At 60.2% G+C, this 26,771-nt stretch overlaps 1 protein-coding gene across 4 annotated transcripts; it reads left to right on the top strand.

Annotated features, from left to right (window-relative positions):
* Positions 1–2,759: 2,759 nt before the first annotated feature.
* On the top strand, positions 2,760–26,443 carry L1CAM (L1 cell adhesion molecule). 4 transcript variants are annotated; one of them, XM_070462961.1, is made up of 28 exons: positions 2,760–3,345; positions 12,317–12,480; positions 15,117–15,131; positions 15,647–15,752; positions 15,934–16,136; positions 17,124–17,246; positions 17,374–17,544; positions 17,977–18,088; positions 18,245–18,429; positions 18,568–18,699; positions 18,804–18,947; positions 19,528–19,639; positions 19,768–19,934; positions 20,049–20,205; positions 20,442–20,566; positions 20,698–20,808; positions 20,947–21,144; positions 21,328–21,398; positions 21,528–21,750; positions 22,330–22,445; positions 22,648–22,849; positions 22,949–23,071; positions 23,167–23,340; positions 23,446–23,565; positions 23,672–23,827; positions 24,323–24,457; positions 24,653–24,725; positions 25,241–26,443. In XM_070462961.1, the coding sequence occupies exons 2-28, from the start codon at positions 12,405–12,407 to the stop codon at positions 25,470–25,472; spliced, it is 3,762 nt and encodes a 1,253-aa protein (XP_070319062.1). In that variant the 5' UTR covers positions 2,760–3,345; positions 12,317–12,404; the 3' UTR covers positions 25,473–26,443. The 4 variants fall into 4 exon arrangements, with proteins under 4 accessions (XP_070319062.1, XP_020747497.2, XP_070319060.1 ...); XM_070462959.1 differs by lacking the exon at positions 2,760–3,345 and adding an exon at positions 11,887–12,129; XM_070462962.1 differs by lacking the exon at positions 2,760–3,345 and adding an exon at positions 12,042–12,118.
* The last annotated feature ends 328 nt before the right edge of the window (positions 26,444–26,771 follow it).

Genomic DNA, 26,771 nt, shown 5'->3' with positions numbered 1-26,771 from the left:
GTTAAAATCACCAGAATAACTTTAGACTTTGTTAAGGAGGCATGTTGAAATGGGAACTACAGTGCTTCTAAACAAATCAGAGGGGAGAATGAAAAAAGAGAGCACATTCAGTCTGTCTAAAAGATGGCCCAGAGCTGAGGGAACGGCTGGGACAGTCGCTGGTGCTCAGGTTTCAGGCCCACCTCTTTTTCTTTTTCAGTTCAGTTCAGTTCAGTTGCTCAGTCATGTCCAACTCTTTGCAATCCCATGGACTGCAGCACGCCAGGCCTCCCTGTCCATCACCAACTCCTGGAGCTTGCTCAAACTCATGTCCATCAAATCAGTGATGCCATCCAACCATCTCATTCTCTGTCATCCCCTTCTCCTGCCCTCAATCTTTCCCAGCATCAGAATCTTTTCCAGTGAGTCAGTTCTTTGCATCAGGTGGCCAAAATATTGGAGTTTCAGCCTCAGCATCAATCCTTCCAATGAACATTCAGGACTTATTTCCATTAGGATGGACTGGTTTGATCTCCTTGCAGTCCAAGGGACTCTCAAGAGTCTTCCCCAACCCCAGGGTTCAAAAACATCAATTCTTCAGCGCTCAGCTTTCTTTATAGTCTAACTCTCACATCCATACATGACTACTGGAAAAACCATAGCTTTGACTAGACAGACCTTTGTTGGCAAAATAATGTCTCTGCTTTTAATATGCTGTCTAGGTTGGTCATAACTTTTCTTCCAAGGAGCAAGCGTCTTTTAATTTCATTTCCCTTGTGGCTCAGCTGGTAAAGAATCCACCTGCCATGCGGGAAACCTGGGTTGGGAAGATCCCCTGGAGAATACCCACTCCAGTATTCTGGCCTGGAGAATTCCATGGACTGTGTAGTCATGGGGTCACAAAGAGTCAGACACGACTGAGCAACTTTCACTTTCTTTTTTAAAAAGTAATTTATATTGGAGTATTGTTGACTTGGGGCTTCCCTGGTGGCTTGGAGGTAAAGAATCTGCCTGCCAATGCTTCCCCTGGGACTCGATCTGCCCAGAGTCCTCTCTTATTCCTCAATTTCTGCATATGGCAGTCATACAGAAGCAAGTGCAAATCCCAGCTCTACCATTCACCTTCTGGGTGATCTTGGGTCAGTCACTTGACCAGTGTGAAGCTCAGTTTCTTCATCCGGGAAATGGGAGCAATACTGGTGCTGACATAGAGTGATGTGCTGAAGAACAGGTGGGTGAATGCAGGCGAATTGCTCCATACATCACCCCTGGTTGCTCGATTGCCCCCCTGCCTCTTGTGCCCCTCTCTTGGAGAGGGGGGTAACTTGTGGACACAATGAGCTAAAGAGACAAAGACACTCCTCCCAGCTTTGCTTCCTGGACATGTTCCTTGAGCTGGTTGATGTGGTTCATGTTTGACCTCACTGTCTGGTGTGAAAAGTAAATGTGCCAAGACTCGACATGTGCTGAGAACAGTGGCAAGTCTGAGGCAATGGTCAGTAAATGGGATGTAGTAGAATAATAGTAATGAATATAGTATGAGAAATGGAGACTGAGCCCATGACTCTGCACTTAGCAGGAGCACACGAAATGGCTCTATCACCTTCTTACTTCAATGTGGTCATTCTCATCCCAGGGATAAGCATGGAACCCTAGGGTCCTTAAAGGACTTGTGGAAATTGGAGCTGGGAACTTGGCAGGGGGGGGTGGGGGGGTGGGGTGGAGGGTGCTGAGTGAAGGCACAGGCCAGGCCTATCGGAGGTCAGATCAGAGCTGGCAGGAAGCCAACTGCAGCTCAGTGCCTCATGGAAAATACCCCCTCTTGGGCGCCCATGCCCGCCCTCTGCCAGGCTTCCTCCACGCCCGGCTCCCAGCCTACCGGCCTGGTGCCCCCGCTAGCCCCAGCCTCCTCACGGCTCCTGAAGGGGCCGGATGGGTGGCACAAAGGCCCAGGCAGCTCTCCTGCCCTGGGTCTGTTGGAGTTGAAGAGTGGGGGGCCACTGGCCACCCTGGGACACACCCAGCCCCCAGCTCCCTTGGTTCTCCCTGCCCCAGCCCCCCCCCCCCCCACTTCACTCAAGATTCTGAAGACGCCTGGCAACCTTGCATCCAAACCTTTCCTGGGGGCACGTGGGACCACTCGAAGATTCCCCTTCCAAGGATTGTGGGATGGGATGGCGAATCGAGGCCCCCTCCCACGGGGGCCCCTTGCACAACTCAGAGGGTCTCAGGGGGCCCAGCTGAGGGCCTGAGTATGCTTCACTGGGCCACAGGCATGCCCATAAAAATACCATGGCCACCAGGGCCGCAATCTGCCATCTGGGCCCTAGGCCTTCCGTGCCCTGCGGCTGGGCTTGGCTGGCTCCGGAATAGCTCTGCCCTCCTCCTGGCCTCAGAGGTCACGGCCGCCAGCACTGGTGGGGGGCGCTGGGGAGGGGATGGTCCCCGGGGACTTTCCAAGGAAGGGAAGGGCTGGGCCACCGGGAGAGGTCGGGATGAGGCCATTTCCCCGGACAAAGAAATCAGACGCAGGAAAAGGGACGGGGCGGGGCGGGGGTAGTTCTGGGAATGGGTGATGGCAGCTCGACGGGGGTCCCTCTCAGCCACCTCCGAGACCCGCTTCCTGGAGCTCTGTGCTGCTTAGGAGCGCGCGCCCCGTTGTGCCTCCCTGATGAGCTGAGATCCCTGCCCTAGCGAACAGAGCTCCTAGGAGTGGTTCCAGGAAGAGCTGAGAAACTCGGGAATCCTGCTGGAGGTGGGGGGCGGGGGGCCATCCAAACATCCCCCGGCCAGGTCGCGGCCGAGCCCGCTTGGCGCGTGGGTCTCCGCCGCTCGCCAGCGCCCTCGAAGGCCGGGTGGAGTCTGGGGGGCATTTGTTTCTCCCCCACCTCGACCCCCGATTCCTCTCTCCGCCGCCCAGCACCACGATCCGGGGGGCGCCCCAGCCTCAAGGCTCCTGCCCGGGGCCTCCACTGCGGCGTGGATGTCTGGCTGCGGGGCGCCGCCAGGCCAGGGACTCCAGGGCTACGGGCGCGGGTCCGGCGGGACCCGGCGGCCGGGATGCCACTGAGCTCCGGAGGAGGGTCACCGGGGTTCCCCGGCCTGCGCTGGCCTCGGTCGCCGGGTCCCGCCGGGACGAGGGGCACGACTGGGCGGGGCGGGCGGCGGGGAGGTGATCTCACTCCCCCCGCCCTCACATCCCCCGCCCTCCCCGCCCCCTCCCCGCGCGCACGCCCGCCCCGCCCCGCCCCCGCCCCGCCGCCGCGGCCGCCGCAGCATCAGCATCACAGTCTCGCTCGGGCTGCGGGTCCGAGGCCGGCGCGTGCGGAGGCTGGGCGGGCAGCCCGAGCGGCGGCCACAGCGCAGGTAAGGCGGCCAGGCCAGCCCTCGCGCAGGGGCCACGCGGGCAGCGCCCCGAGCCTCCTGTCCCAGCCCTTCCCAGGGGGGTTGGAGTGGTAGGCGGGTGGGCGAGAGCGGGGTGCCCCACCCGGACCAGCCCGCGACCACCGGCGGAGCGGCCAGAGCCCCACCCAAGCCGGGCGCTTGGCTCCGGGCCCCGCAGAGCGCAGCGGGGCAGGGAAGGAGCATCCCCGACAGGTGAAGACTACCTGGGCGGCGCCCCCAATGCCGACTCTCAGGGGGAGTCGGGCAGGGTCGGTGCGGGCCGATGGGGGGCCGAAGTTGGCACGTCTCGCCGGGTGTGCGCGCGCGGGTGAGAAGGCAAGAGGGTGGGACCCAGGGACCCCCACCCACGCGTCCCCATCAGCCGCCGTGGGGTGTGGCCCTGGGCGTGGCTGCCCCCCTTCCCCCGTTCAGGATCCTGTTTGGTGAGATATTAAGCTTCCCCGTGTGCTTGGGGGGCAGGTTGGACAAGGCCGCCCCAGCAGTGGGGGGCCAGGGGAGGGAACTGGGCTGGGCGCTGTCTGGCTCTCTGCCCCAAGGTAGCAGAGGGGGGCTTTGTTCTCCTGGTTTCTAAACCCCAACCTGGCCTCCCCAGGGTTCCCCTCCCACCTTGTGCCAAAGACCAGAGTCTCCCGCCCTGGAGCCTGCAGATTCTGCAGGCTCTCGGGACCCAAAGAGGACACCCCAAGTGAGGTGGGCCTGGGCACCCACTAGGGTACCACTGAGCACATGGATGTAGACTGTGGCCCATAAGGTAGGGGAGGTGCAGGAAGGGGGGGCTGCGTTGGTCTAGTCGTGACTCGGACCTGCCCACTGCAGGGCTTGTGCCCATGGCCATCTTCCTTCTGGCTGTCTAATTATGGGAGGAGATGGCATTTCCTCTTGCCCCTTCCTAGGGTAAATTTTGGGAGACTCTTGGTTGGCATGCCCAGGGCCATCCGCCCCCGTCCCGAAGTGGGGGGCCTGACACCCCCTTCCAAGGAGATGCCCTACTTCCAGTTAACTCCACCCAGAGAGCAGGGGCTTCTGGGCAACCCGGTGCCATCTCTGCTGACTCACGTGGCCCTGAGGGTGAATAAGCCAGTAATGCTTCCCTGCCATAAAGTGCCCCCGAGTCCCACCTTCCTGGTCCCCTGTGGGGTGGCTGGGGTGGGGTGGGGGGGCCTCTCGCCTCTGACCAACGCCTTGCTGCAGGTAATGGGGCTCGGCCCAGCCTGGCCAATCACAGGGCCTCCATGCAACACCCACAGGTGCACCCATGGGCTCCTTAGCTCTTGTGGGGGGCTCTTGGCTAATCTATGGCCACATGGCAAGTCCTTATCAGTGCTGAGGCTGCGACACCCCTCCACCTGATGTTTATCTTTGCTACATCCTTTCTTTTCATGTGTGTCTCTTTCTCTTCATGTGTGTGTGTGTGATCCCCAAAGTAATACATCTCATTGTGCTAGGCTTGAAATATAAAAAAAAAAAAAAAGAACAAAAGAAATTAGGGATCTTTGGGGATCTGATCACAGAGAGAGACCCCTGCTCAGCACACCCCAGCCTCAGTCTCCCTGCTTGGCTACAAACCACTCCCAAGAGGCTCCTCCCCCAGCGCCCAGCCCCCTGCCACCGGGCAGTCAGGAGCTCCTCCCAGCTCAGGAGTTACGAGGCCCAAGGGGCGCAGTCATTCACGGGGCAACATGCCCTTCTGGGTGCCTGCCTAAGCCAGGCTCAGGGCTGCCCATGGAAAAGCCAGGGACACACTGGACCCACACCTTCTTTGTCTCCAGATGGGTTTTCTGTTTTCCTTTGTGACTCCCCGCAGGGTGAGGGGAGACAAGAATTGAGGCAGGGCCTTGTCCCGGGCCTACTCCAGTGGGCAGACGTGCCCAGGCTGTGTGCCCCCATCAGCCTCTTCCTGTGCCAGGGTGGGTAGCTTCCATGGCACGCACTTGGGCGAGGCCAGCTGGGGAGGCGCCCCTGTGCCACACCCGCCATTGCATGGCCTGGCGACGCGGGCCCTTCTGCCCTTTCTCCTCTGAATCATGGCATTCTTGGCTGTCACGTGGGGTGTGGACCCCTTCATCTGCAAGGTTCCTTTCAAGGCAGACTGTCCCTGGTGCCCCTCTCGATGGACAGAATGTCTCCTGGGACACTCTTTCTGTCCAGGGGGCAAGCAGCCTTGCCGTGCCTGGCCTGGCGAGCCAGGGTGAAGGTGCGATGGAAGCTTTCCTCCAACCCCTTCTTGGGGGTGACACAGGAGTGGATGGGAGCAGCTTCCCAGGGGGTGCCCTGGGCTGAGCAGGGGCCTGTTCTGGGAGAGAATGGAATAACGGAGCCCACTTCCCTCTTCTACCAGGCCCCCCGCCACGTGGCATCAGTGGCCATCCAGAGTGCTGTCCCTCCCAGAGCTGTGTCCCACCCTGGGATGTGGACCATGAGGGAGAGAAAGGATCTGAACCCCCGCTCTAGGGTCCCAGGTGGGCTGCTGGCTTGGCCCTGTTCCTCCTTCCCTAATTGGGAAGGCTGGGTTGAGGTCCCTGGGTGGGGACCAGTTTTCTCCCTCCTGCTAGCTCTGACCTGGCCATTCCTGGATGCTCCCCCCCATTCTGCTCTCAGCTGCCTCTTTATACCCTCACCCCCCACCTGTCAGCTTCCTCCTCCCTCTGCTTGCTTCCTGCCCCATCGCTGTGGGGGGGCATGCCACTGTCCCCCTCTCTTTGGTCCCCACACACCCTTGTCCCTTGTCTCCCCATTTCCCCTTTTGTCTGTCTCCCCTCTCAGAGTGACCACCTCCCAGCCTGCGTCCACTGGGTTGGACCCCGGCCTCCTGTGGAGCTTTGTCTGACCTGCAGGGTGGCCAGGGCGGGGGTGGGGGGCGCCTGGTGGCTGCCAGCTAAGGACTGGGGGCAGTCAGCAAAGGCTGGCTCACCTTCTCCCCAGACATCAACAGGATCTTTGTGGCTTCCTAGAGGCTGTGGTCTGCGGGAGGGGCCGGGAGGGTGGTGAGTGCCTCTGCAGGGGGAGGGTCTGGATGGACTGCTGGTCTTTCCAGAAGCTTTTCTTTGTCCAGTGCCCCCCACCCGAGGCCTATGTTCCCAACCCCCACTGTGTTCTCCCCAGGTCACAGAGCTGGGGGAGGGGGTCGCAGACCCACCCTCTCCCCTGCAATGGGGCAGCCCCTGCCAGCCTCTGGCCCTCGACCTAGTAGGGCCAACCGGGACAACCTCGGGTTGAGAGGAGCAGGAGGGCTGCGGTGTCCTAGGCCTGGCCCTTCCTGCCCCTCTGGTGTGTCCCAGGAGCCAGGCTTCCCTCGGAAGTGTTCAGAGTCAGGCAGCTGGTCTGGAGGTTTGCACCAGGGCAGCTGTGTGTGTGTGTATGTGTGCACGGCTTCCCCATATTCCTGTTTGCATGCATGAGCATTAGCCATCTCATTGCAAGTGTGCAATTGTGTGTGTGTCCTTGTGCTTGGGAGAGCGTGTGCACACAGATTGTCCTGTGTCGCGTGGATCCTGTGCTAGGAAGGGGCGGGGCTGATGCTGGTGGTGGCTTCAGAGGCTGTGTGTGTGTGTGTGTGTGTGTGTGTGTGTGTGTGTGTGTTTCCCTGTGCTCTGTGGGGGCTTCCTGCTTGGGATGGGGGGTGCCCTCTGGCCCCTCCCCTGGCCGCCTGCGTTCATGCCTTAGGAATGCTGAGGCCCAGGGGACAACAGAGCCTCCATTGTCCATCTCCAGGCTTCCGGTGCCCCCTCTGCCCTTTAACCCTTTGGAACAGGGAGCCCCGAGGCAACCAGAGGGGCCCGGCTGTGTCTGAGCTGTTTCCAGGAGGCCCCTTCTCGCTTGGGCCAGGTGTCCCAGGGCCAGTGGAGCTGCGCAGCTCGGGATGGGACTTGGGCCGGGCCCCTCCTGCCTCTCCCGTTGTCCGGGCACCCTTCCTCTCCCATAGAGCCTGCCGCCTTCTCTCCTCTGGGGTCCTGGAGTGGATATATGTCACCCCCTCTTGCCTGGTCCCCGAAGCCCCCAGCCCCCTCTGGTGCCAGGTTCATTTCTCAGGATGGGGGCTTGCGACCTTATCCTGAGCCCAGTTTCCAGACCTAGAGGGAGGGCTTAAAGGGGATGAGGGGGCCCCATTTTTAGGCCGTGGGCATCAGTTTTCCCAATTGGCCACACACCCTGGGAACCTCTCTGCTGCCCAGGAAGGGAGTCCATGCCACCCCTAAGCTGAATCTGGAAAGAAGGGCCTTATAGGTAGCCAGGTCTTTGTGAGAGGGGCCCTGGAGCCTTTGGTTTACAGAAAGGGGTCAGAGAATCCCAAGGTTCTGCATGGCCAGGGAGAGAGGAGCCAGAAACCAAGAGCTGTCTGCCTTCTCTTGTGCAGAGTCCTGGGTTGGGGGGGGGGGGGTTGAGGGGTAGGGTGGTTTCTATTCTGTGCTGAGACAGGATGTGGGTCGCCTTCTACTTCCTCATGGCCTGCTCCCAAGAGTTCCCTCCCAGTTGCCCACATTTGCCTGCCATCTGCCTAGCAAATAGGCCCTTCCCCAGGGGGCAGGCCGGCTTGGAGCGCATCCCTGTCCAGGCCCCTGACCCTCTGCGAACTCAGGCAGGTGCACACACAAGGATGCCTGAGATGCCCAGAGGCGAGCTGATCCCCCTGGAGTCATCTTTGGCGGCTTTGGGGGCCTCCATGGCATCTAGAACCCCATACCTGGTGAGCATGGTGCTCCAGTTCTCTGAACCTCAGTTTCCTCAATGTATACAATGGAGATAATGATAGTACTGCTCCCCCAGGGTCATTTTCGGGATTCAATGAGTGATGCATGTAAGGCTATTTAGAAGCGTCCCTGGCATGTGGGACGTGCTGGCCACGAATTCAGTTAATAAAATAGGAAAGGTGGGAATATCCAACTGCCGTTGGGGAGATTTCCACCCCCCTTCCTTTCTCAGTGGAGACCGTCCGCTCTCCCCTCTCTCCCACAAAGGGTTAACCTCTGCCCCACCCCTTCCTTACCCTGTAAGGAGAATGGTCCATTACAGGTGAGCTGGCGTTGCCTTGGAGACCGCAGCCTAGTAGGGGCTGAGGGCGTGCTCTCCCTGAGGGTGGGGCGAGGCTGGGACTCAGCAGCTTCCTCTAAGACTTCCGGCTGCCCCCCCCACCCCCCCACCTCGGTACCTGTGGGGGCTCCCACCCAGGAGCCTCTTTTCTGTAGTATCTAAATTACCCATTAGGCTGCGGCAAGCTTTCCTCCCTTCTTCCCCCATCTTCGCCAGTGGAGGGAGCTGGCTCCCATCTCCATGGAAACCCGCCAGCCACAGCCTGGTGGGGAGGGCGAGGAGGAGCCTTAAAGAAACACAGTGCCTGGGGTGGAGGTGACACCCACCCCACCCCATTTGTATACCCACCGACAGCCTGGAAGATTCCCCACCAGCCCTGCTGAGCAGACAGCCCAGATGTAGGTGGTCCCAAGTACCCCTTCAGGCCTACCAGATCATGGCCCTGGCACTGCCACTCTGGGCTATCTTATATACCCAGGCTGAGCCCTCAGCCCTGCCCCCTGCTCGGAACTGACTGGCGGGGCCAGCTTCCTGTGGCATGGGCATTTCTGTCCATGGGAAGGGGCCGGGAGGAGGCCAGCCAGGAGGTTCCCAGAGTGTGTGCAAGCAGAAAAGCAGCCCTCCCAGATCTCAGCCTGGCTTCACGACCTCCCGAGTGTGCCCCCCGCCACCACCCCACCCTGTCCCCATTTAGAGGATGGAGGCCAGGGGAGAGGACTGGCCTGAGGATTCGGGCTGTGGCCGGGGTGGGGCTCCTCCAGGGTCTCACTGAGGTGCTCCCTGCTGGCTCTTGCACCTCGGAGCCTGCCACACCCTTTCTCCCTCCCTGCCTGCCCCTGTTGAGCTGGCCCTTGGATGCACGGGCACTCCGTCTGCCCTGGGGCAGCTCGCTGAATGCCAGCAGAAATCTTGGAGGGAGGTCCTCTGAGTGCTTGTCCCTCCTCCCTTGTGGGACTCTCCACCTGCTTCCTAAGGGTCTGCCAGCAGCAGCTTGTTTCATCTGTAACCGCCCCCCATCCTACGGCCACAAGTGGCCAGGATCCTGCCACTCTATATCTGTTGTTACAGGCTTTGTTTGTCTCTGCCTTCTGTTGATCTCTCCACTGTCCAGCCTGACCTCCGAGCCCAAGAAGCCCCATTCCTGTGACTCGGGTCCATCTCCTCCCCCCCCCCCAACCCTGGCCCTTGCCTGGCACACCCCTGTCTACAAGGATGCAGAAAAGGTGCCCCTGGGCTTGCGCCTGGGCACACACTCACACACACACTTGAGCATACACGCACATACACACCCCTCACTCATCTTGGTCTTTTGGCCATTTCTCATCAGTTGCTTTTTGCTTTTTGTCTCATCCTTTGTGCTCCTCACCCTTCTCCTCTCCCTTTCCCCGCTGCTCAGGTCTCTGTTTCTGGGTTTCTCCACGTGGGTTACTGTGGTGGTCCAGCATCTGTCTTTGTCTCTCATTCCCTGCTCCCCCAGCCCTCCTGCTCTGTCTCTCCTGTTCCCTCCTGCCTCTTTCTCACCCTGTCTGTCACCTTTCAGTCTTCCGCAGCCTGCCCCACCAGCGCCACCCCCTCCCCCCCGCCTTTGCAGACGTGGCCTTGGCTCCATCTGTACACCAGCTTGTGGAACACTCCCCCGCCTCCTTTGCCCCTGGAGGTGCTGATGGGGGGTGGGGGGCCTGCTGCGCTGACAACCTGAGCTACTTGCTCTGTAATTGCCTGAGGAATGGGGAGAGATCAGAGACCCAGCCACAGCTGTCAGGGGCGTCCCCAACTTCTGGCTCCTGCCTGGACTCCGAGGGCCTGGGAAGGTGGTGAGCTGGGTGGCAAAGACCAGGAGACTAAAAGAGGTTGAATGTGAGACTGTGGGGTGTCAGGATGGGGCAGTGAGTGGAGCCCATGGGGATTGGGGCTATCCTGTATCCCCTGCATATACACCAGGGTACACACGCCAAACCCCATTCTGGGGACAAGCAGCCATCCTCTTTCCAGCAAAAGGGAGTGCTCCAGCCTCACAGGCCAGAAGGACGGCCTTGAAGATTCTTGCTTGTCTCCCTCCCCTCCCCCTCTGAAGACCAGAGCACTCAGAGCTCCCAAGGCGGCTGTTTGATTGCCTGCCCTCTGATCTGAGTCTCCTACTTCCTACAGGCCTTGAAGCTGAGGCCAAGGCCGCGTGAGGCCCACCCGGCTTGCGTTGACTTGGTGGACCTCCTCCTTTCTGGGACCCAGTTTGGCTCTTGCCCTCAGGAAGTGACCAGGCCATTGCCACTTCCTTACTCTCCTGGTCACTCTCTCGGCCATCAGCCTGTCCATGTTGACCCACCCAGGTGCTTCCTTCCCCGCCTCCCCCTCCAGCTTTGGGTCTGGGAGTCTGAGAGCTCTAGGCTGACAGCTATTCGCCACTGTCCATTTTGCCTGCCGGGTCCTGGGGCAGTCTGCTGAATTCACCATGATTCTTGGGTCACCTTCTACAAAACCAAGCTGTGGCTTCTGGCTGCCTCCTGATTGACTGAGTCTGAATGTCTTGGCATGGCATTCCAGGCCTCCCCACCCACTGCTCCAGCCTTCTGGATGAGGCTGGTCCCCATTTTGGCCAGGTCCTGGCTGGGAGGGAGTTTGCCTGGGATGGACTTGGTGAGCTCAGGCATGACATCCAGGCTCCAGCCCCCAAGCTCTCAGTCACTTTTACTTTTGTCTTTTTCTCACACCTCTTCCTGTTTGGGGGTCACAACTCTCTGTCTTCTTGGGAGTGTCTCTTTTTCTCATCGTTGGCAGAGAAGTGCCCTCCACTGGGCCCTCGGTCACTGGGGCTTGTTGCATGCAGAGGTGGCCTGTGCATATAGCTGGCAGACTTGGGCTTGGGGTGGACGCATCTATCAGTTGAGCCCTGAAGACTCAAAAAAAAAAAAAAAAAATCCAGAAGGTGGGCCTGCAAGACACTCTAGATGTAAGAAATGCTGTCCCAGAGCTTTCCCTGAGCCCTGCTCTGAGCCTGGCTTGCAGCATCTGGAAGGGGGGAGGCCACAGTTGCCTCTGTTGACCCCCTAGGAGCCCGAGGGACAGCTGAGAGGTGCTTTCCTCGACTCTCTTCTGCCACTTCTTGAGGGCAGGCTTCCTTTCCCCTTCTTTTTTTCTCAACCTGTTCAATGAAATGCAGCCTTCTTGGTTCCCTTCTATTCTTGTCCTGTTCCCACTTCCCAAGTCTCCCTATCCCCCACCAGGTTTTTAGGTCTGAACAGCACCCAGGGATCAGTTGGTTCCGAAACCCCCAGCAATGAGACTGTGACAAGGGTTCATCTCTACATATGTGTGCATGCATGCTGTGTGTGCACACAGAGATAGCAGACAGGAGTCATCCCCCAGAGACACAGATGCGCAGGAGCAGACGCCCTTACTTCTGCGTGCCTGCAGTCATACACACACCCACTCATGAGTGCCTCCCGGTTCCAGAGAAGAGGGACATGTCCTCCTGCGTGTATGCACATAGCCACACAGCTACTGCACACCCACATCCACACTCATGCCCACAGGCCCCTGCTTATGGGACCTTGAGTCACACATCGGGAGGACGGGCACAGAGAAGCCTGTGGCAGGCCCAGGGGAGCGGATGGGGCAACAAGTTGGTGGTGCCGGAGAGGCAGCTGGTGAAGGAGACACGGCCATCAGGAAGGGAATGAAAGGCGAACTGGAGGCCCAGACTCTGCTGGTCTCTTCCAGGTTTTCTTCTTCAAAATGGGGGGGTAGGGGGAGGGAAGAGTGAAGGGGGCGGGGCCGGGGGCGGGGCCAGGAGCCCAGGCTCGCCCAGATGTTAGTCACTAACATCCGTCCGTTCTCTCTCCTCCCTTACCTTGCCCTTCCCTTCCTCCCCTCTTGCATTCCCCCCACCCCCGGCTCCCTCCCGCAGGCACCCACCAGCCACCCTTCCCTCCGGCCTGAGCTTTAGCCGAGCCCGGCCGGCTTTGCCGCGCCGAGCCGCCGGCGCCTCCGGGAAGATGGCCATGGCGCTGCGGTACTTGTGGCCTCTCCTCCTCTGCAGCCCTTGCGTGCTCATCCAGATCCCCGAGGAATGTGAGTAATCGGAGGGCGCCGCGGCGCCTCCCTTCCCCGCCGCGCTGGGCTTTTCTTTATTTTCTGCCTCCTCACTTTCTCTGGGTTCCAGACCCCCCGCCCTTCCCTTCCTGGGGACCCGGAGTGCGCAAGAGGTACCCGGACTTTGGATCACCCCCTGGAAAGTAGAGGGTAGAAGACTCGGGCTATATCAGTACCACGGACAGGGACCAGAGACGCGGGAGGGCGGTTGCTGTTTCAGCACCAAGGACAGCGGGCCTGGCGCCTGACCCGCCCCCTTGGGCCTCAGTACCGGCCCCACCCCGCCAAGGATGGGGCAAGCGCGAGAATGTCCTCAGCTAGCTAGACCAAGCCTCACTCCGGCTTCTGACTTGAGTAATCCTATCTGGGGCCCTTGGTAGCCCTTTCCGTGAACTGAGACAGGAAAAGACCCCTTGGGAAGATCCAGCAGCCTTCTGGATCCTTAAAATGTGATGTGTAGTTGCTTGGTGGGGGGTTGGAGGTGGGGCTGTTGGAGTAATCCCTTCGAGGGGGCTTCCTGGGGAGGGTGACCACAGGGCTGTGACTGAAAGCGAGTATTTGTGTATACTTTTGAGCTGGACAGACTGTGTAATTTGAATATATTTTTAGATGTGTGTGGTGTGATACATTGACTAAGTGGGGATATTCCCGAGTGTGATTTTGATGTCCTGTGTAGGTAAGTTTGTGAGTCACTATAACCGCTTCTTACTGGTCACATTTGTGAAGCTCTGTAGGTATTTGACTGTTGACATTGGATTGTACTAGTGAGTCATACGGGCCTGTGAGTACCTGTGTGTGGACCGTATGTTACTGTGGATGTTTTCTCCTGAGTGTGAGGAGATATAAACACACTGCTATAAGCGGCTTTGGGGCTTGTGTGAGGGACAGTTGACATGGTAGCATTTTTGTATCTTAAATCTGCTCCTTGTTCGCCCTAGTAGCTTTCCCCCTCACCTTTCCACCTTTGTCTCTGAGCCTGCACCTGTTGGAGGCCAGCATCACTGAGAGATGAGCTGTGCACTGAGGCTGGGGGAGACTGTCCAAGCCAGGAATGGGTCAGGGGCTGAGAGAGGTGACCATGACTGGCCCCTGGCATTGAGGGGCCCTGAGAGTTTGCAGGAGGTGGGGAGGGTCTGATGGGAAGAAAGGTTGGGACTGTCTCCCTAGATATACACATGGAGCTCCATGCAGTCACACCCGAAGCCCTACCCCAGCTGCAGAAGCACACGGACCAGCCACCTGTATCCAGCCAGGCACAGAGACCCCCCAAGAGGACACACGGGGGCACACAGGCACACACAAGTGAGAGGCTGAGATACAAAGGAACACAGCCATCCACATGAACACAGGAGCGGGTAGGCCACACAGAGTCGTACAGTAAATGCAGGCAGGCACTCACAGCCTTCCAAGGTACTCTGGCCAGACACGTCCGTATAGAGGCACACGGGCAGATGCTCACAACGTCACTGCAGCACTGCCTGAGGCATGCCCACGTGTGCCCAGACTCATACTTTGGCACATTCCCACACATGCGTTCGTCCACCTCCCCCTTCATCTCCCCCCAGCAGCCTTCAGGCCTTACCCTACTATGCCTGTGTGTGGAGGGGCATCAGAGACCCACGGTGGGTCTAAGGGGGCCCTGGGCACTGGCTGGCACTTGTTATTGACCCTGATGCAACATGGCAAGCAACCTAGTGCCTCCCGGTTGGAAGCTCTCCTCCAGCTCTCTCCCTCCCTGGCCGCTCCAGGCCCCTTTGTCTCCTTCCCCGCTTGCCCCATCCTGTGGTCCCTCTCACTGTCTCTGCCTCTCGGGCTGCCTTCACTGGCCCCTCCCCAGCACAGAACCCTCTCTGCAGTGTCCCCAGGGAGCCCCATCCTCTCTCCTGGGGGCCCCTACCCTGAGGTCTTCCGCAGAAACAAAAGCTTTCAGAGGCAGCCCACTGCTGTCAGCCACCCTGGCCAGTGCTCTGCTGAAGCCTGGTGGCACTGGGGGCAGAAGCCCCGGGCCTCAGCTCCAGGGAACTTGGCAGCAGACTGGGAGGAAGGAAGGGGAGAAATTGAGGCCTGGTGCTGGGCTGGCAGGCCCTGGAAACTCAGATTCAGCAGGGCCTTAGGGAGGATTTGGAGGAGAGGGGGCCGCTGGGCTCCGAAGGCTGGGTCCTGGGTAATTGAAAACACTGAGCTGTGCTAATTGGATTAGGAGGGATACGAGCTGGAGCAGGGGAGTGTGCCCTGGCTTCTATAGGCAGGCTGTCTGCCTCTCTGTCTCCCGAGGCATCCTGGGTGGAGGGCGGGGGGGTCAGTTCTGCAGGCCCTGCCAGGAGGAGGCAAGGATCTGGCCACAGCGCAGTCTTTGTTAAAGTCACAGATTTCTTTCTCCCTGCCCCTGGAGCTGAGGCCTACTGGCCCTGGCCATTGCCCCACCCCAGGGCTGGCGATCAGGCTGTCCTGGAGGTCTTGACCTTGCCATAGCTGTAGCATGGCGTGTGTCCCCTTCTTACACCCTCTCCCAGCCTCCCCCTCCCCCAGGGTTGTCTGTACTTCTTTCTGCCCAAGTCATCGGGCGACTTGTCAGCCTTTCTCTCATTCTCTCCCTTGCTGCATGGATCTCTCAGATGAAGGACACCATGGTAAGTTGGGGGGAGGGTGGAAATGTTTCCCAGGAGGCCCTGTATGCCTTGTGCCTCATGCAGGCTGCAGTCTTTGCTGGTTCTTGGGTCCTGTGGCACCTGGCGGGGGGTGGCCTTGTTCTGTCTCCAGCAGGTGGGTTTCCTCCCTGGCTCTCCACCTGTCTCTGGTGGTCCACCCTTCCCTCTGGTCCTCCTCTGTCTCCCGTGAGGGGTTTGCCCTGCTTGGTGCCTCTGTCTTTGACTTCCCCTGTCTCTTTTTTCTTTCTTTCACATGCTTTGTCTTTCTGTTTGGCTTCTTCTCTCTCTTCTAGTTTCTTTCTCTGTAACTTTTGGTGCCATCCTCTCTGTTCTGGTCCCATCCACCTTTGCCCAGCTGCTTTGGGCTCAACTTGCTTCTTCCCACCCCGCAACCCCATGGCCATGTGGCCTGTCAGGCTCCACACCCGGCTTCTGTCCCCACGGGACAAGGGTGAGGGCTGAAGTGCTCACCACATCTGTCTCCCCTCCCGCCCCAGTGATGGAACCCCCCATCATCACGGAGCAGTCTCCCCGGCGTGTGGTCGTCTTCCCCACAGATGACGTCAGCCTCAAGTGTGAGGCCAGCGGCAAACCCGAAGTGAAGTGAGTGACCATCACCTTCTAAGCCCTGGGGCTGACCACTGACTTGACCCCCCAGACCTTGTGGTCCCCGGGGCCTTCCCCCTCCTGGGCATCCCTCGCCAGCCAGGGTCGTCACCCTGGCCCAGGCCCTGGCCCGGCTGCCCGGCTTCAGGCCTCCTCTGAGCCTTTTTCTGCCCCACAGCTTTCGCTGGACTCGGGATGGCGTCCTCTTCAAACCCAGAGAGGAACTGGGCGTGACCGTGAACCAGGCACCCCATTCTGGCTCCTTCAGCATCACGGGCAACAGCAGCAACTTCGCCCAGAGCTTCCAGGGCACCTATCGCTGCTTTGCCAGCAACAAGCTGGGCACTGCCATGTCCCACGAGATCCAGCTCATGGCTGAGGGTGCGAGGCGCTGTGGGGACCGGGGAGAGTCTGGGGCTCATGAGCGGGTCCCCAAAACCGATCTGCCGAACACATGTGAGGCTCCAACCTGAAAGCCGAGCTCTCTCAGCTGGTTGTTAAGAGTGCCAAGGGACCGGGCACCCTGCTGGCCCGCAGCCACCTCTTCCCTACTCGCCCTGTTCTTTTGCCACTCTTTCTGGTCAGCTTCATCCCCCCTTCCCTCTCTTCTGTGCTTTGCCCCTCTTGGCCTTGGGGCTTGCTGCCTGGGGGGCGGGGAGTGCCCTGGGAGGGCTTGTTGACTGAAGGAGGGCAGGACTGAGCCTGTCTGAGCCCGGGCTTTGGCTTCTACCCCATCCATCCCTGAGTTGCTGTCTGCTCTCCACCACCCTCTGGTCATCTCCTCCCACGTCCCCTCCATCACTGTGTCTCCTCTCCCCTCCGTTGTGCACCTCTCACCTGACCCCTCTGGCTTCCCTCTTACCGCTGTCTGCCTCTGTCTTTATCTGTGTCGCCCTCTCCCTGGGGTTTCCCCCCCCCAGCATTCCATCCTCCTCTGTGAGCTTTCTGCCTCCCGAGCTTGCACTCATCTCTTCTCCTCTGCCCCTCCAGTTACCTTGGGAACCGTTGCCATGGTTTCTGTGTCAGGATGATGGAAGGGGCTGTGACTCCAGCATCCCACCACGGCTCCCCTCCCCCCATCGCTGCACCTCAGCCTTCCCCCACCCGCCCTCATCCCTTCCTCCTGGTGGGAGCTGAGAGTTGTAGAGAGTTAACCCTTCATGGCCATCTGGCCTCCGGCCCATCCTCTCATCTGCACGCTGCACTGGTCTCGGCCTTGAGCCCAGAGAGGATCCAGAGTCCTCTGCCTCCCTCATGTGCTGCCTCATCAACCTGCGTCCTCGGGTAGCCCTCCTCCTCTCCCTCTACCTTGCCTTCACCAGGAAGAGACTGGAGACTCCACGGGGCCAGCCTCTCTGTGCCTTCCAGGTACCCCCAAGTGGCCAAAGGAGACAGTGAAACCTGTTGAGGTCGAGGAAGGGGAGTCGGTGATTCTCCCTTGCCACCCGCCCCCCAGTGCAGAGCCGCTCCGGATCTACTGGATGAACAGCAGTGGGTGCCCATGAGGGGCTGTCGCCAGGGGCAGGGGACGGGTCAGTGGGTGTATGTTCCCGGGGAAGGGCTCCTGACCTCTGACCTCTGCTTCCTTCCTTCCCCCCACCCCCCCTCCCGCCCACAGAGATCTTGCACATCAAACAGGATGAGCGGGTGACCATGGGCCAGAATGGCAACCTCTACTTTGCCAACGTGCTCACCTCAGACAACCACTCAGACTACATCTGCCATGCCCACTTCCCTGGCACTCGAACCATCATTCAAAAGGAACCCATTGACCTCCGGGTCAAAGCCAGTGAGTCCCAAAGGCTCTGATACACTGCCCTACTCTTCTCCTACCCTCATGGTACATCCCATCAGTCTTCTTCGAAGACAGCATGGCCCACATGCCTTCCCTGGGTGGTGAGGGCAGAGATGGGGCCCTCTCTTTAAGAAGACGAGGAGAAGGAAATGGCAACCCACTCCAGTATTCTTGCCTGGAAAAGTCCATGGACAGAGGAGCCTGGTGGGCTGCAGTCCATGGGGTTACATGACTGAGCATGTGTGCATGAGGGTGGAGGGAGATGGGTTGGTAGCAATAAACTGGTAGAACTAAAAGAAAAAAAAAAAGACGACAATGAAACTGAGGCTTGGAGGGCTCCCTGGGGTGTCCAGAGTCACCCAGCCTGGGAACATCGTGGGTGGGGGTGGAAGAGTGCACCATGCTGCCCACTCTGTCTCCTCACAGCCAACAGCATGATGGACAGAAAGCCACGCCTGCTCTTCCCCACCAACTCTAGCAGCCACCTGGTGGCCCTGCAGGGGCAGCCCTTAGTCTTGGAGTGCATCGCTGAGGGATTGTGAGTCTGGGTCCCCTGGGAGGTGCGGGGCAGGGGTGGAGCCTCTTGTGGGGCGGGGCGGGGGCGGAACCTCTGCCGTGGGGCAGGGCTGAGCGGCCGGGTCCTTTCTCCCCTCTGCTGTCTCCCTTGGTCTCCGTTCGTGGTGGCCCCGGGCAGCCCCACGCCCACCATCAAGTGGCTGCGCCCAAGCGGCCCCATGCCAGCCGACCGGGTCACCTACCAGAACCACAACAAGACGCTGCAGTTGCTGAACGTGGTCGAGGAGGATGACGGCGAGTACCGCTGCCTGGCTGAGAACTCGCTGGGCAGTGACCGCCACGCCTACTACGTCACCGTGGAGGGTATGGCGCCATTGCGGGCATTCAGGCAGCCAGAATGCCATGCCCATAGTCACGGGGGGTGGGGGTGGGCAGAGTCAGGGCCGGCCCGGGAGCTGGCCGCCTGCTGTGAGCTCAGATTGGTTCTCCCCTTCCTGGCAGCTGCGCCATACTGGCTACACAAGCCCCAGAGCCATCTGTACGGGCCAGGGGAGACTGCCCGCCTGGACTGTCAAGTGCAGGGCAGGCCCCAACCGGAGGTCACCTGGAGAATCAACGGGATCCCTGTGGAGGGTAAGCAGGGCTTTGAGCAGGGATGGGGAGCGAGGCTGGGGGGCCCAAGGGATAGTGACTCACTGCCCTGCCCTGGGCCCACGGCCCATCTGCCATCCCTGCAGAGCTGGGCAGGGACCAGAAGTACCGGATCCACCATGGAGCCCTGGTCCTGAGCAACCTGCAGCCCAGTGACACTATGGTGACCCAGTGTGAGGCCCGCAACCGCCACGGGCTCCTGCTGGCCAATGCCTACATCTATGTTGTGGGTGAGTGTCAGCCACTTTGCCTTAGAGCCCCCTGGTCCATCCCTGTAGCCCTGCCCCGGGCAAGGCCACCAGGCCGACTCAGCCACCAGCTGGTCTGTGTGCAGTGGCTGCTCTGCTCCCCACGTCTCCCGCCCATCCTGCCAACAGCGGGGCAGGGTCTTGCTGGTATTTCCAGACGAAAAAGCAGCCCCTGAGCATGGTCCCTGAGCACAGGCTCACCCTGGCCAGGATGCTTCTGTCCCCAAGCCTCGGAGAAGGTGGGCTTGGGGAGACCCAGAGAGCTTTCAGGAAGAGGCAGGCTGTCAGCGGGTGGGGGGGAGCCTCACATAATTGATAGGACATGGGAGACTGAGACAAGAGGCCAAGAGAGGCTCAGCCTGGCAGGGGCTGTAGCCGGTCGCAGGGAAGCAAGATGGGCAGGGCTCACGGGGGCCTGGTGGAGTCACTGTCAGCTTCCAGAGGCTGCCAGCTCTCCTGGGAGAAGCTGCCCTGGTGATCCCTGTGTCTGCCTGCTGACCGCATGTGGGTGCTCACCAAGCCCTGAGTTCGGCCCTGTCTCCCATGACTGCTCCTCGCTCAGAGCTGCCGGCCAAGATCCTGACCCCAGACAATGAGACATACATGGCAGTCCAAGGCAGCACCGCCTACCTTCTGTGCAAGGCCTTCGGAGCCCCTGTGCCCAGCGTCCAATGGTGCGTGCCCTGACCCTGGCGGCAGGGGGTGGGGGACACCTGGAAGCCATCTTCCAGACCAGGCAACCAGGTAGGGCCAGGGGTCCCACCCACTGGGGTCTGAGTGAGGCCTTCCTTGCTTGTCCCAGGCTGGACAGGGACGGAAAGACAGTGCTGCAGGACGAGCGCTTCTTCCCCTATGCCAATGGGACCCTGGGCATCCGAGACCTCCAGGCCAATGACACTGGGCACTACTTCTGCCAGGCTGCTAACGACCAAAGCAACATGACCATTGTGGCTAACCTGCAGGTCAAAGGTCCGATGCCCCTCCCTGCTGCTGCTGATTGTAGCTAGCAGCCCCTCCCCAAGGGAGGGTCAGGGTCTCTGGGGGACCCTGGAATGACCTCCCCCTTCTCATCCTCATCTTCAGATGCCACTCGGATCATGCAGGGGCCCCGCAGTGCAATCGAGAAGAGAGGCTCCCGAGTGATGTTCACGTGCCGGGCCTCCTTTGACCCCTCCCTGCAGCACAGCACCACCTGGCGCAGGGATGCTCTCGACCTGCAGGAGCTGGGGGACAGTGACAAGTGCGGGCCCAGCCCTAACCTGGGCTTGGCAGATTCGGGGGGCAGAGGGGGAGAAAAGCAGGATGCCCAGACCTCCTGGCCTCATCCATGGGGGCAGGGGTGTGACCCGGTGTTGAGCACGAGGACCTGGCAGGAGAGGGAGGAGGGAGGAGTGGCATGTGGGGGGGGCAGGGAGTCGTGGGTCCCCTGGGGGGGCTGGAAGGACAACTGTGCCCCCACCCCCCACCCCTCACCAGGTACTTCATAGAAGACGAGCGCCTGGTCATCCACAGCCTGGACTACAGCGACCAGGGCAACTACAGCTGCGTGGCCAGTACCAAGCTGGACATGGTGGAGAGCCGGGCAGAGCTGCTGGTGGTGGGTGAGTCCCCAGAGGGTATCCGCCTCATGGCACAGAGGCGAGGGAGACACGAGAGCCCAGGCATCCGTCGCAGGGGAAGTGGGCCAGCTGGGTCGTGAGTGGGCCCGAGATCCAACTCCTGTGGCCCCCAGGGAGCCCCGGACCCGTGCCCCAGCTGGAGCTGTCTGATCGCCACCTGCTGAAGCAGAGCCAGGTGCGCCTGTCTTGGAGCCCGGCTGATGACCACAATGCCCCCATTGAGAGTAAGAAGACAGCAGCATGGTGCTCTGTTCGCCCTCCCTCCTGGCTCCCTGTCCCTTCCTCCAGGAGAGTCAGACTTTGCACGCCCCCCCTGACTTGCCACCCACCAATGACTCCACCGCCGGTTCACTTCTTGGCAGAGTATGACATTGAATTTGAGGACAAGGAGATGGCGCCTGAGAAGTGGTACAGCCTGGGCAAGGTGCCCGGGAACCAGACCTCCACCACCCTCAAGCTGTCGCCTTATGTCCACTATACCTTTCGAGTCACTGCCATCAACAAATACGGCCCTGGGGAGCCCAGCCCAGCCTCTGAGACTGTGGTCACACCGGAGGCAGGTGAGCGCCAGGGAAAGTCAGGAAAAGGGACAGTGCCCAAGCTCCCTTACTGCCAGGGGTTCCCCTGGGGCGGCAGCTGCCTCCTGACATCCAGGGCCACAACAGGTCATTTCTTCCTTGGTCTTCGGCCTTCATGGCCTTAGTGGGCGTCCACAGCATTGATGTGTCCACATTACTTTGCAGCCCCGGAGAAGAACCCCGTGGACGTGAAGGGGGAAGGAAACGAGACCAACAACATGGTCATCACTTGGAAGGTGAGGGCCCTGGGCCGAGCTCACCTATGGACCTCAGATCAGGACTCAGGGGTTTGCTACCCCCTCAAAAAGCTGGCTGTCCTAAGGACCAGGGACCTTAGGAGCTTCTTTTTTGCTCTCCCCCTCTAGCCGCTACGGTGGATGGACTGGAATGCCCCCCAGGTTCAGTATCGAGTGCAGTGGCGCCCCCAGAAGATGCAGGGGGCCTGGCAGGAACAGATAGTCAGTGACCCCTTCCTGGTGGTGTCCAATACATCTACTTTTGTGCCGTATGAGATCAAAGTCCAGGCCGTCAACAGCCAGGGCAAGGGCCCCGAGCCCCAGATCACCATCGGCTACTCTGGGGAGGACTGTGAGTATCAGGTTGGCCCTGCCCATACGCGGGGGGTGGGGTGGAGCCTGCATGTGCCTCCCTGGCCCACTCTCCACCCCCCACTCAGGGATCCGGCCCAGTGCCAGCTCCTACCTCTTAATATAGTGCATTCCCTAAGAGTAAGGCTATTTGCTTACATAACTGAAGAGCTATCTTGCAAATCCAGAAAGACACTGACCATCCATAAGTTGGCATCTATAACTTAACTGTCTGTTTTGATGGCAGCCGATACCCCCAATGTGGGACCCAGGACTGTCTTTCTTGCAGTCCATGGTCCAAGTCAGGATCTCCCGCATGGCGTCCACTTATCCTGCTTCTTCCCTTGCCTCAAATCTAGAACATCACCAAATGTTTAGTTTGATTTTGCAGTCAAGATCTTTTCTAGTTCCTCTGTCACGTAGTTACTATTTTCTCTCTCTTTGAGGAGAGACCCTGAGACCATGCGAATGCCCTTGCTCATTAAACTGCCCACCTGTCACATCACATCCAAATCCATCTTCCCACTGTGGGTGGGCGGAGTCCTGGGCTGGCCTCATCTATGTCACCGGCCCTTTGCAGACCCCCAGGCAAGCCCTCTGCTGGAACCTGTCGAGGCCCTCAATTCAAGCACTGTGCTGGTCAGGTGGCAGTCTGTGGACCCAGCCCTGGTCAAGGGCCACCTCCGGGGATACAATGTAAGAATCCATCATGTGGGGGCTGGGGAAATCCCCGGGGTGATGGGTGGGGCAACCAGGAGTGACAGGACTGGGGCTGGGTTTCTGCCAGCTGCTCCCTTGGGAGGGCCGTGAGGAACACATGCTTCTCACCCCACCCTACCCCTACCTGGGTCACTGCCAGACACTTTCTGTCCTTCTGGAGTCTCCTATCCACCTGCAGGTGACATACTGGTGGGAAGGCAGTCAGAGGAAGCACAGCAAGAGGCACATCCACAAAGGCCACGTGGTGGTGCCAGCCAATGCCACCAGTGCCATCCTGGGAGGCCTGCGGCCCTACAGCTCCTACCGGCTGGAAGTTCAGGCCTTTAATGGGCGGGGACTGGGGCCTGCCAGCAGGGTGACCTTCAACACCCCTGAGGGAGGTGAGCTCTGTGCCCTGCACCCCTGCCTCCACACCCCCCATCCCTTCCCACCTGGGGTGACCAGGGCAAGGACTTGCCACTGGTCTCTGTGCCCTGCAGTGCCTGGACACCCCGAGTCGTTGCACCTGGAGTGCCAGTCAGACACCAGCCTGCTGCTGCACTGGCAGCCTCCACTCAGCCATAACGGCGTGCTCACGGGCTACGTGCTCTCCTACCAACCTCGTACGTGTGTTGTGGGCCCGGCCAGGAGGGGGAGGGGAGAGCCGGGGAGTGGGCCGCACTGGGGGCCAAAGCCCACTGCTCACCTGTCCTTGCAGTGAACGACGGGAGCAAGGAGCAGTTGTCCTTTGACCTTCCGGACCCTGAGCTGCGGACACACAACCTGACCAATCTCAGCCCCCGCTTGCGGTACCGATTCCAGCTGCAGGCCACTACGAAGGAGGGCCCGGGGGAGGCGATTGTGCGGGAAGGAGGCACCATGGCCTTATCTGGTGAGCTGGCGGGGGCTCCAGGCAGGCGGCGGGGGCTCCAGGCAGGCGGCGAGGGCAGGCCTTGGGGCGGCCTCCAGGTCCCGTGACCCTTCTCTCCATCACCAGGAATGCCGGACTTTGGCAACATCTCCGCCATGGCTGGCGAGAATTACAGCGTGGTCTCCTGGGTCCCCAAGGAGGGCCAGTGCAACTTCGGGTTCCAGATCTGGTTCAAAGCCCTGGGGGGTGAGCCTCAAAAGGGGGTTCAGGGCCCAGAGGGGCTGGGGCTGGCATGGACCCAGGGTGCTGCCAGGCCCTCCCTGCTCAGTCGGATTGCCCTCGCCCCCTACAGACGAGAAACTGGTGGCTCGTCTCCCGCCACAATACGTCAGCTACAACCAGAGCTCCTACACGCAGTGGGACCTTCAGCCTGACACTGACTATGAGATCCAGCTGCTCAAGGAGCAGGTGCTCCTGCACCAGATGGCGGTGAAGACCAACGGCACTGGTGCGGGGGCCACGGGCAGGCCTAGTCAGCTTCCCTCCATCCCTGGACTGCCCACTGCCCCACCAGAACCTCTGTGCCCCTAGGCCCGTGATGGAGAAAAGTCCGGGTCCCTGAAAAGAGCCCTTTTTTTTCATATCCTCCACTGGTCCTGTTGCCAGGGAAGCCATTTCTACTGAAGGTCTTCCTCCCTGTTCCCCCAGAGGGCCCCCCAACTTTCCCTTCCCGCATCAGCTCACCCCTCCTCCAGGCTGTCTGAAGTCCTCAGACATCCTCAGCTGCTCCTGTGAAGTCCCTGGCATGGGGGTTCCCTGGCATGGGGGGTTGGCAGGGTTGGGGATTGGCAGGGGACAGAGCCAGAGGCTTAGAGGGAGGCCCTTGCCCAAGGCCGGGGACTGATGGGGCAGGCCCAGGTCCTGCAACTGCAGTGCCCCTGGGGGCCCCCTGCGTTCAACCCTGGCCTTGGCCTCAGTCTCTGGCCTCCTCTCCCCTCCCCAGGCCGAGTGAGACTGCCTCCCACTGGCTTTGCCACCGAGGGCTGGTTCATCGGCTTTGTCAGCGCCATCGTCGTCCTGCTTCTTGTCTTACTCATCCTGTGCTTCATTAAGCGCAGCAAGGGTGGCAAGTACTCGGGTACATCCCGGCTGTGCCCCCCTTCCCGCTTGGTCCCTGAGCCCGGGCAAGACAGCATGGGCGTGCTGGGGGCGGCGGGCAGGTGGCCCGAGGGGAGTTGTCGGCGTTGAGTGTGCGAAGGACTGGGCCCATGTGCCTGGGGCCGGGCTGGGTGATGTGGCATGGTGAGCAGCTGGGCCCATTCTGTGTCTGCAGTGAAGGACAAGGAGGACACCCAGGTGGACTCGGAGGCCCGGCCCATGAAGGACGAAACCTTCGGAGAGTACAGGTGAGCTGGGGGCGGAGCCCATGCCCCCAGGCCGCCCAGTGGCACACTTTGTGTGCGTGACTGCATCTCTTTGTCTCTCCTTTGTGCTGCGGGGTTGACGGCAGGTCCCTGGAGAGGTAAGGCTGGGCTGTCACACTCGGGGGGCAGGAACCCTCCTGTGGGTGCTTTGTGCCAGACCAGTGCACTCCGCATGCCTCCCAATCCTACAATTTCCTGGTTCAGGGACCAACCAACAACGCTGACACTCAGCTCCCAAGCCTCCCTGTCCCTGTCCCTGTCTCCAGGGACGGGCTGGATGGGCACCCCTGCTCAGCCCGTCTGGAGACGGGCGCCCCCACACCCCCAGGGTGCAGGCATGTAAGCTGCACGTGTCCAGAGTGAGGGCCTTGTCCCCAGTGTGCTCAGAACACACAGAAGGGGGGTCAAACCCAGGCCTACCGTCTCAGGCCAGAGGCTGCCTGCTCCTGCTGGGTACCATCAGGCCATCTCACACGGTCCCTGCCCTCCCCTTGCAGTGACAACGAGGAGAAGGCCTTTGGTAGCAGCCAGCCATCACTCAACGGAGACATCAAGCCCCTGGGCAGTGATGACAGCCTAGCCGACTACGGAGGCAGCGTGGATGTCCAGTTCAATGAGGATGGCTCCTTCATCGGCCAGTACAGCGGAAAGAAGGAGAAGGAGGCAGCAGGGGGCAATGACAGCTCCGGGGCCACATCCCCTGTCAACCCTGCCGGGACCCTGGAGTAGCGGGGTCCGGCCAGGCCAGGCAGAGCACCGCCCAGGTTGTGGAGCTGTCAGAGGTCACCACAATGGCCCAGCCCGAGACCTGTGCTGGGTCCCTGACCCTGGGACTGAGGCCCGTCCTTCTCTCCAGTGAGTTGGGGGGCCTCAATGCCCCCTTCTGACTCCCCGGTCCCCACTTGATTGCCAAAACCCAGCTGCTCTGCTTCTTGGGCACACACTGCTTTTTCACTCCAGCTCGGGGGCCACTCACATGCCAGGAGCTTTCAGGTGCTGCCTTGCCGGCCTTTGGGCAGGGTGAGGCTGTGATTGGGGCGAGGAGGCAGGCACAGCTGTTGAGGGGCTCTCCCCAGGACCACGGTTGGCACCTCCAGCCCCAGCCACTCGTTGGCCAGTCGGACTGGGACAGGGGACCAAAGTCGATGTCCCCGCCATCTGCCCCATCGTCTTGGCCATCTCTGCTCCAACTGGGATGGGAACTGAACAAGCTGGCCACAGGTACAGAGGGGGCCATCTAAACAGACCAGAGTCCCCCTCCCTGACTGCCTGTGTCAACTTGGCCCACCCCACCCTGCAGCTGGCTTTCAGGAGTTCCAGACACATGCTGCCTTCGGTGCCCACCACACAACATCCAAGTGGGCTCTGCTGTCCCTGTCCAGGCCCACCTCCTCCCCCGGCCCCAGGACCCCTTACCAACCCATGCCCCCAACCCCAGTCTGAACTTGTTCAGCCCCTTGCTCAGCTATCCCCCCCAGCCCTGCCCCCCCACCCCCGACCTTGGAAATGTAAATACACCATGACTTTGCAAGTTTGTGCTCTCGCCCTTTCCCCATATGCCACTAGTGTGTAGGCAGATGTCTGAGTCTCTAGGTGGTTTCTAGGTTTTCTAGCAATTAGCTTTGAGGATCCCATCCCAGGAAAAAAGAAAAACAGACAAAAAAAAAAAAAGGAAAGATCGGTTCTCCCAGCAGCCACCATCGCCCCGAATGCCTTTGCTTGGTCTGTCGATGAGCCCTTTACAAAAAACAGAAGTATATATATATATGTACATAAATATCAGAATTATAAAAGGCAAATAAAAACCTGGAAACAAAGAGGGGCTCTTGTCATTTTACCCAGCACCGGGTCCCGCACTGTGGTTCCACCTGGCCTGTTCCCCTTACCCCGCTGGACTTCCCAGAGGCAATCTGGGCTCTCAACCACTGTTGGGCACCTTGTTCCTGCAGCTTCAGGTCCCGGTGGGTAGAGCACCCTGGGCTGCCTGGCCCTCTCAGGCAGTAAACACCCCCCTCATATGAATGACAG

This window comes from Odocoileus virginianus, unplaced genomic scaffold, assembly GCF_023699985.2.
Source record: "Odocoileus virginianus isolate 20LAN1187 ecotype Illinois unplaced genomic scaffold, Ovbor_1.2 Unplaced_Scaffold_18, whole genome shotgun sequence".
NCBI classification, from domain to species: domain Eukaryota; kingdom Metazoa; phylum Chordata; class Mammalia; order Artiodactyla; family Cervidae; genus Odocoileus; species Odocoileus virginianus.
This window is presented reverse-complemented; position numbering and strand designations above follow the sequence as displayed.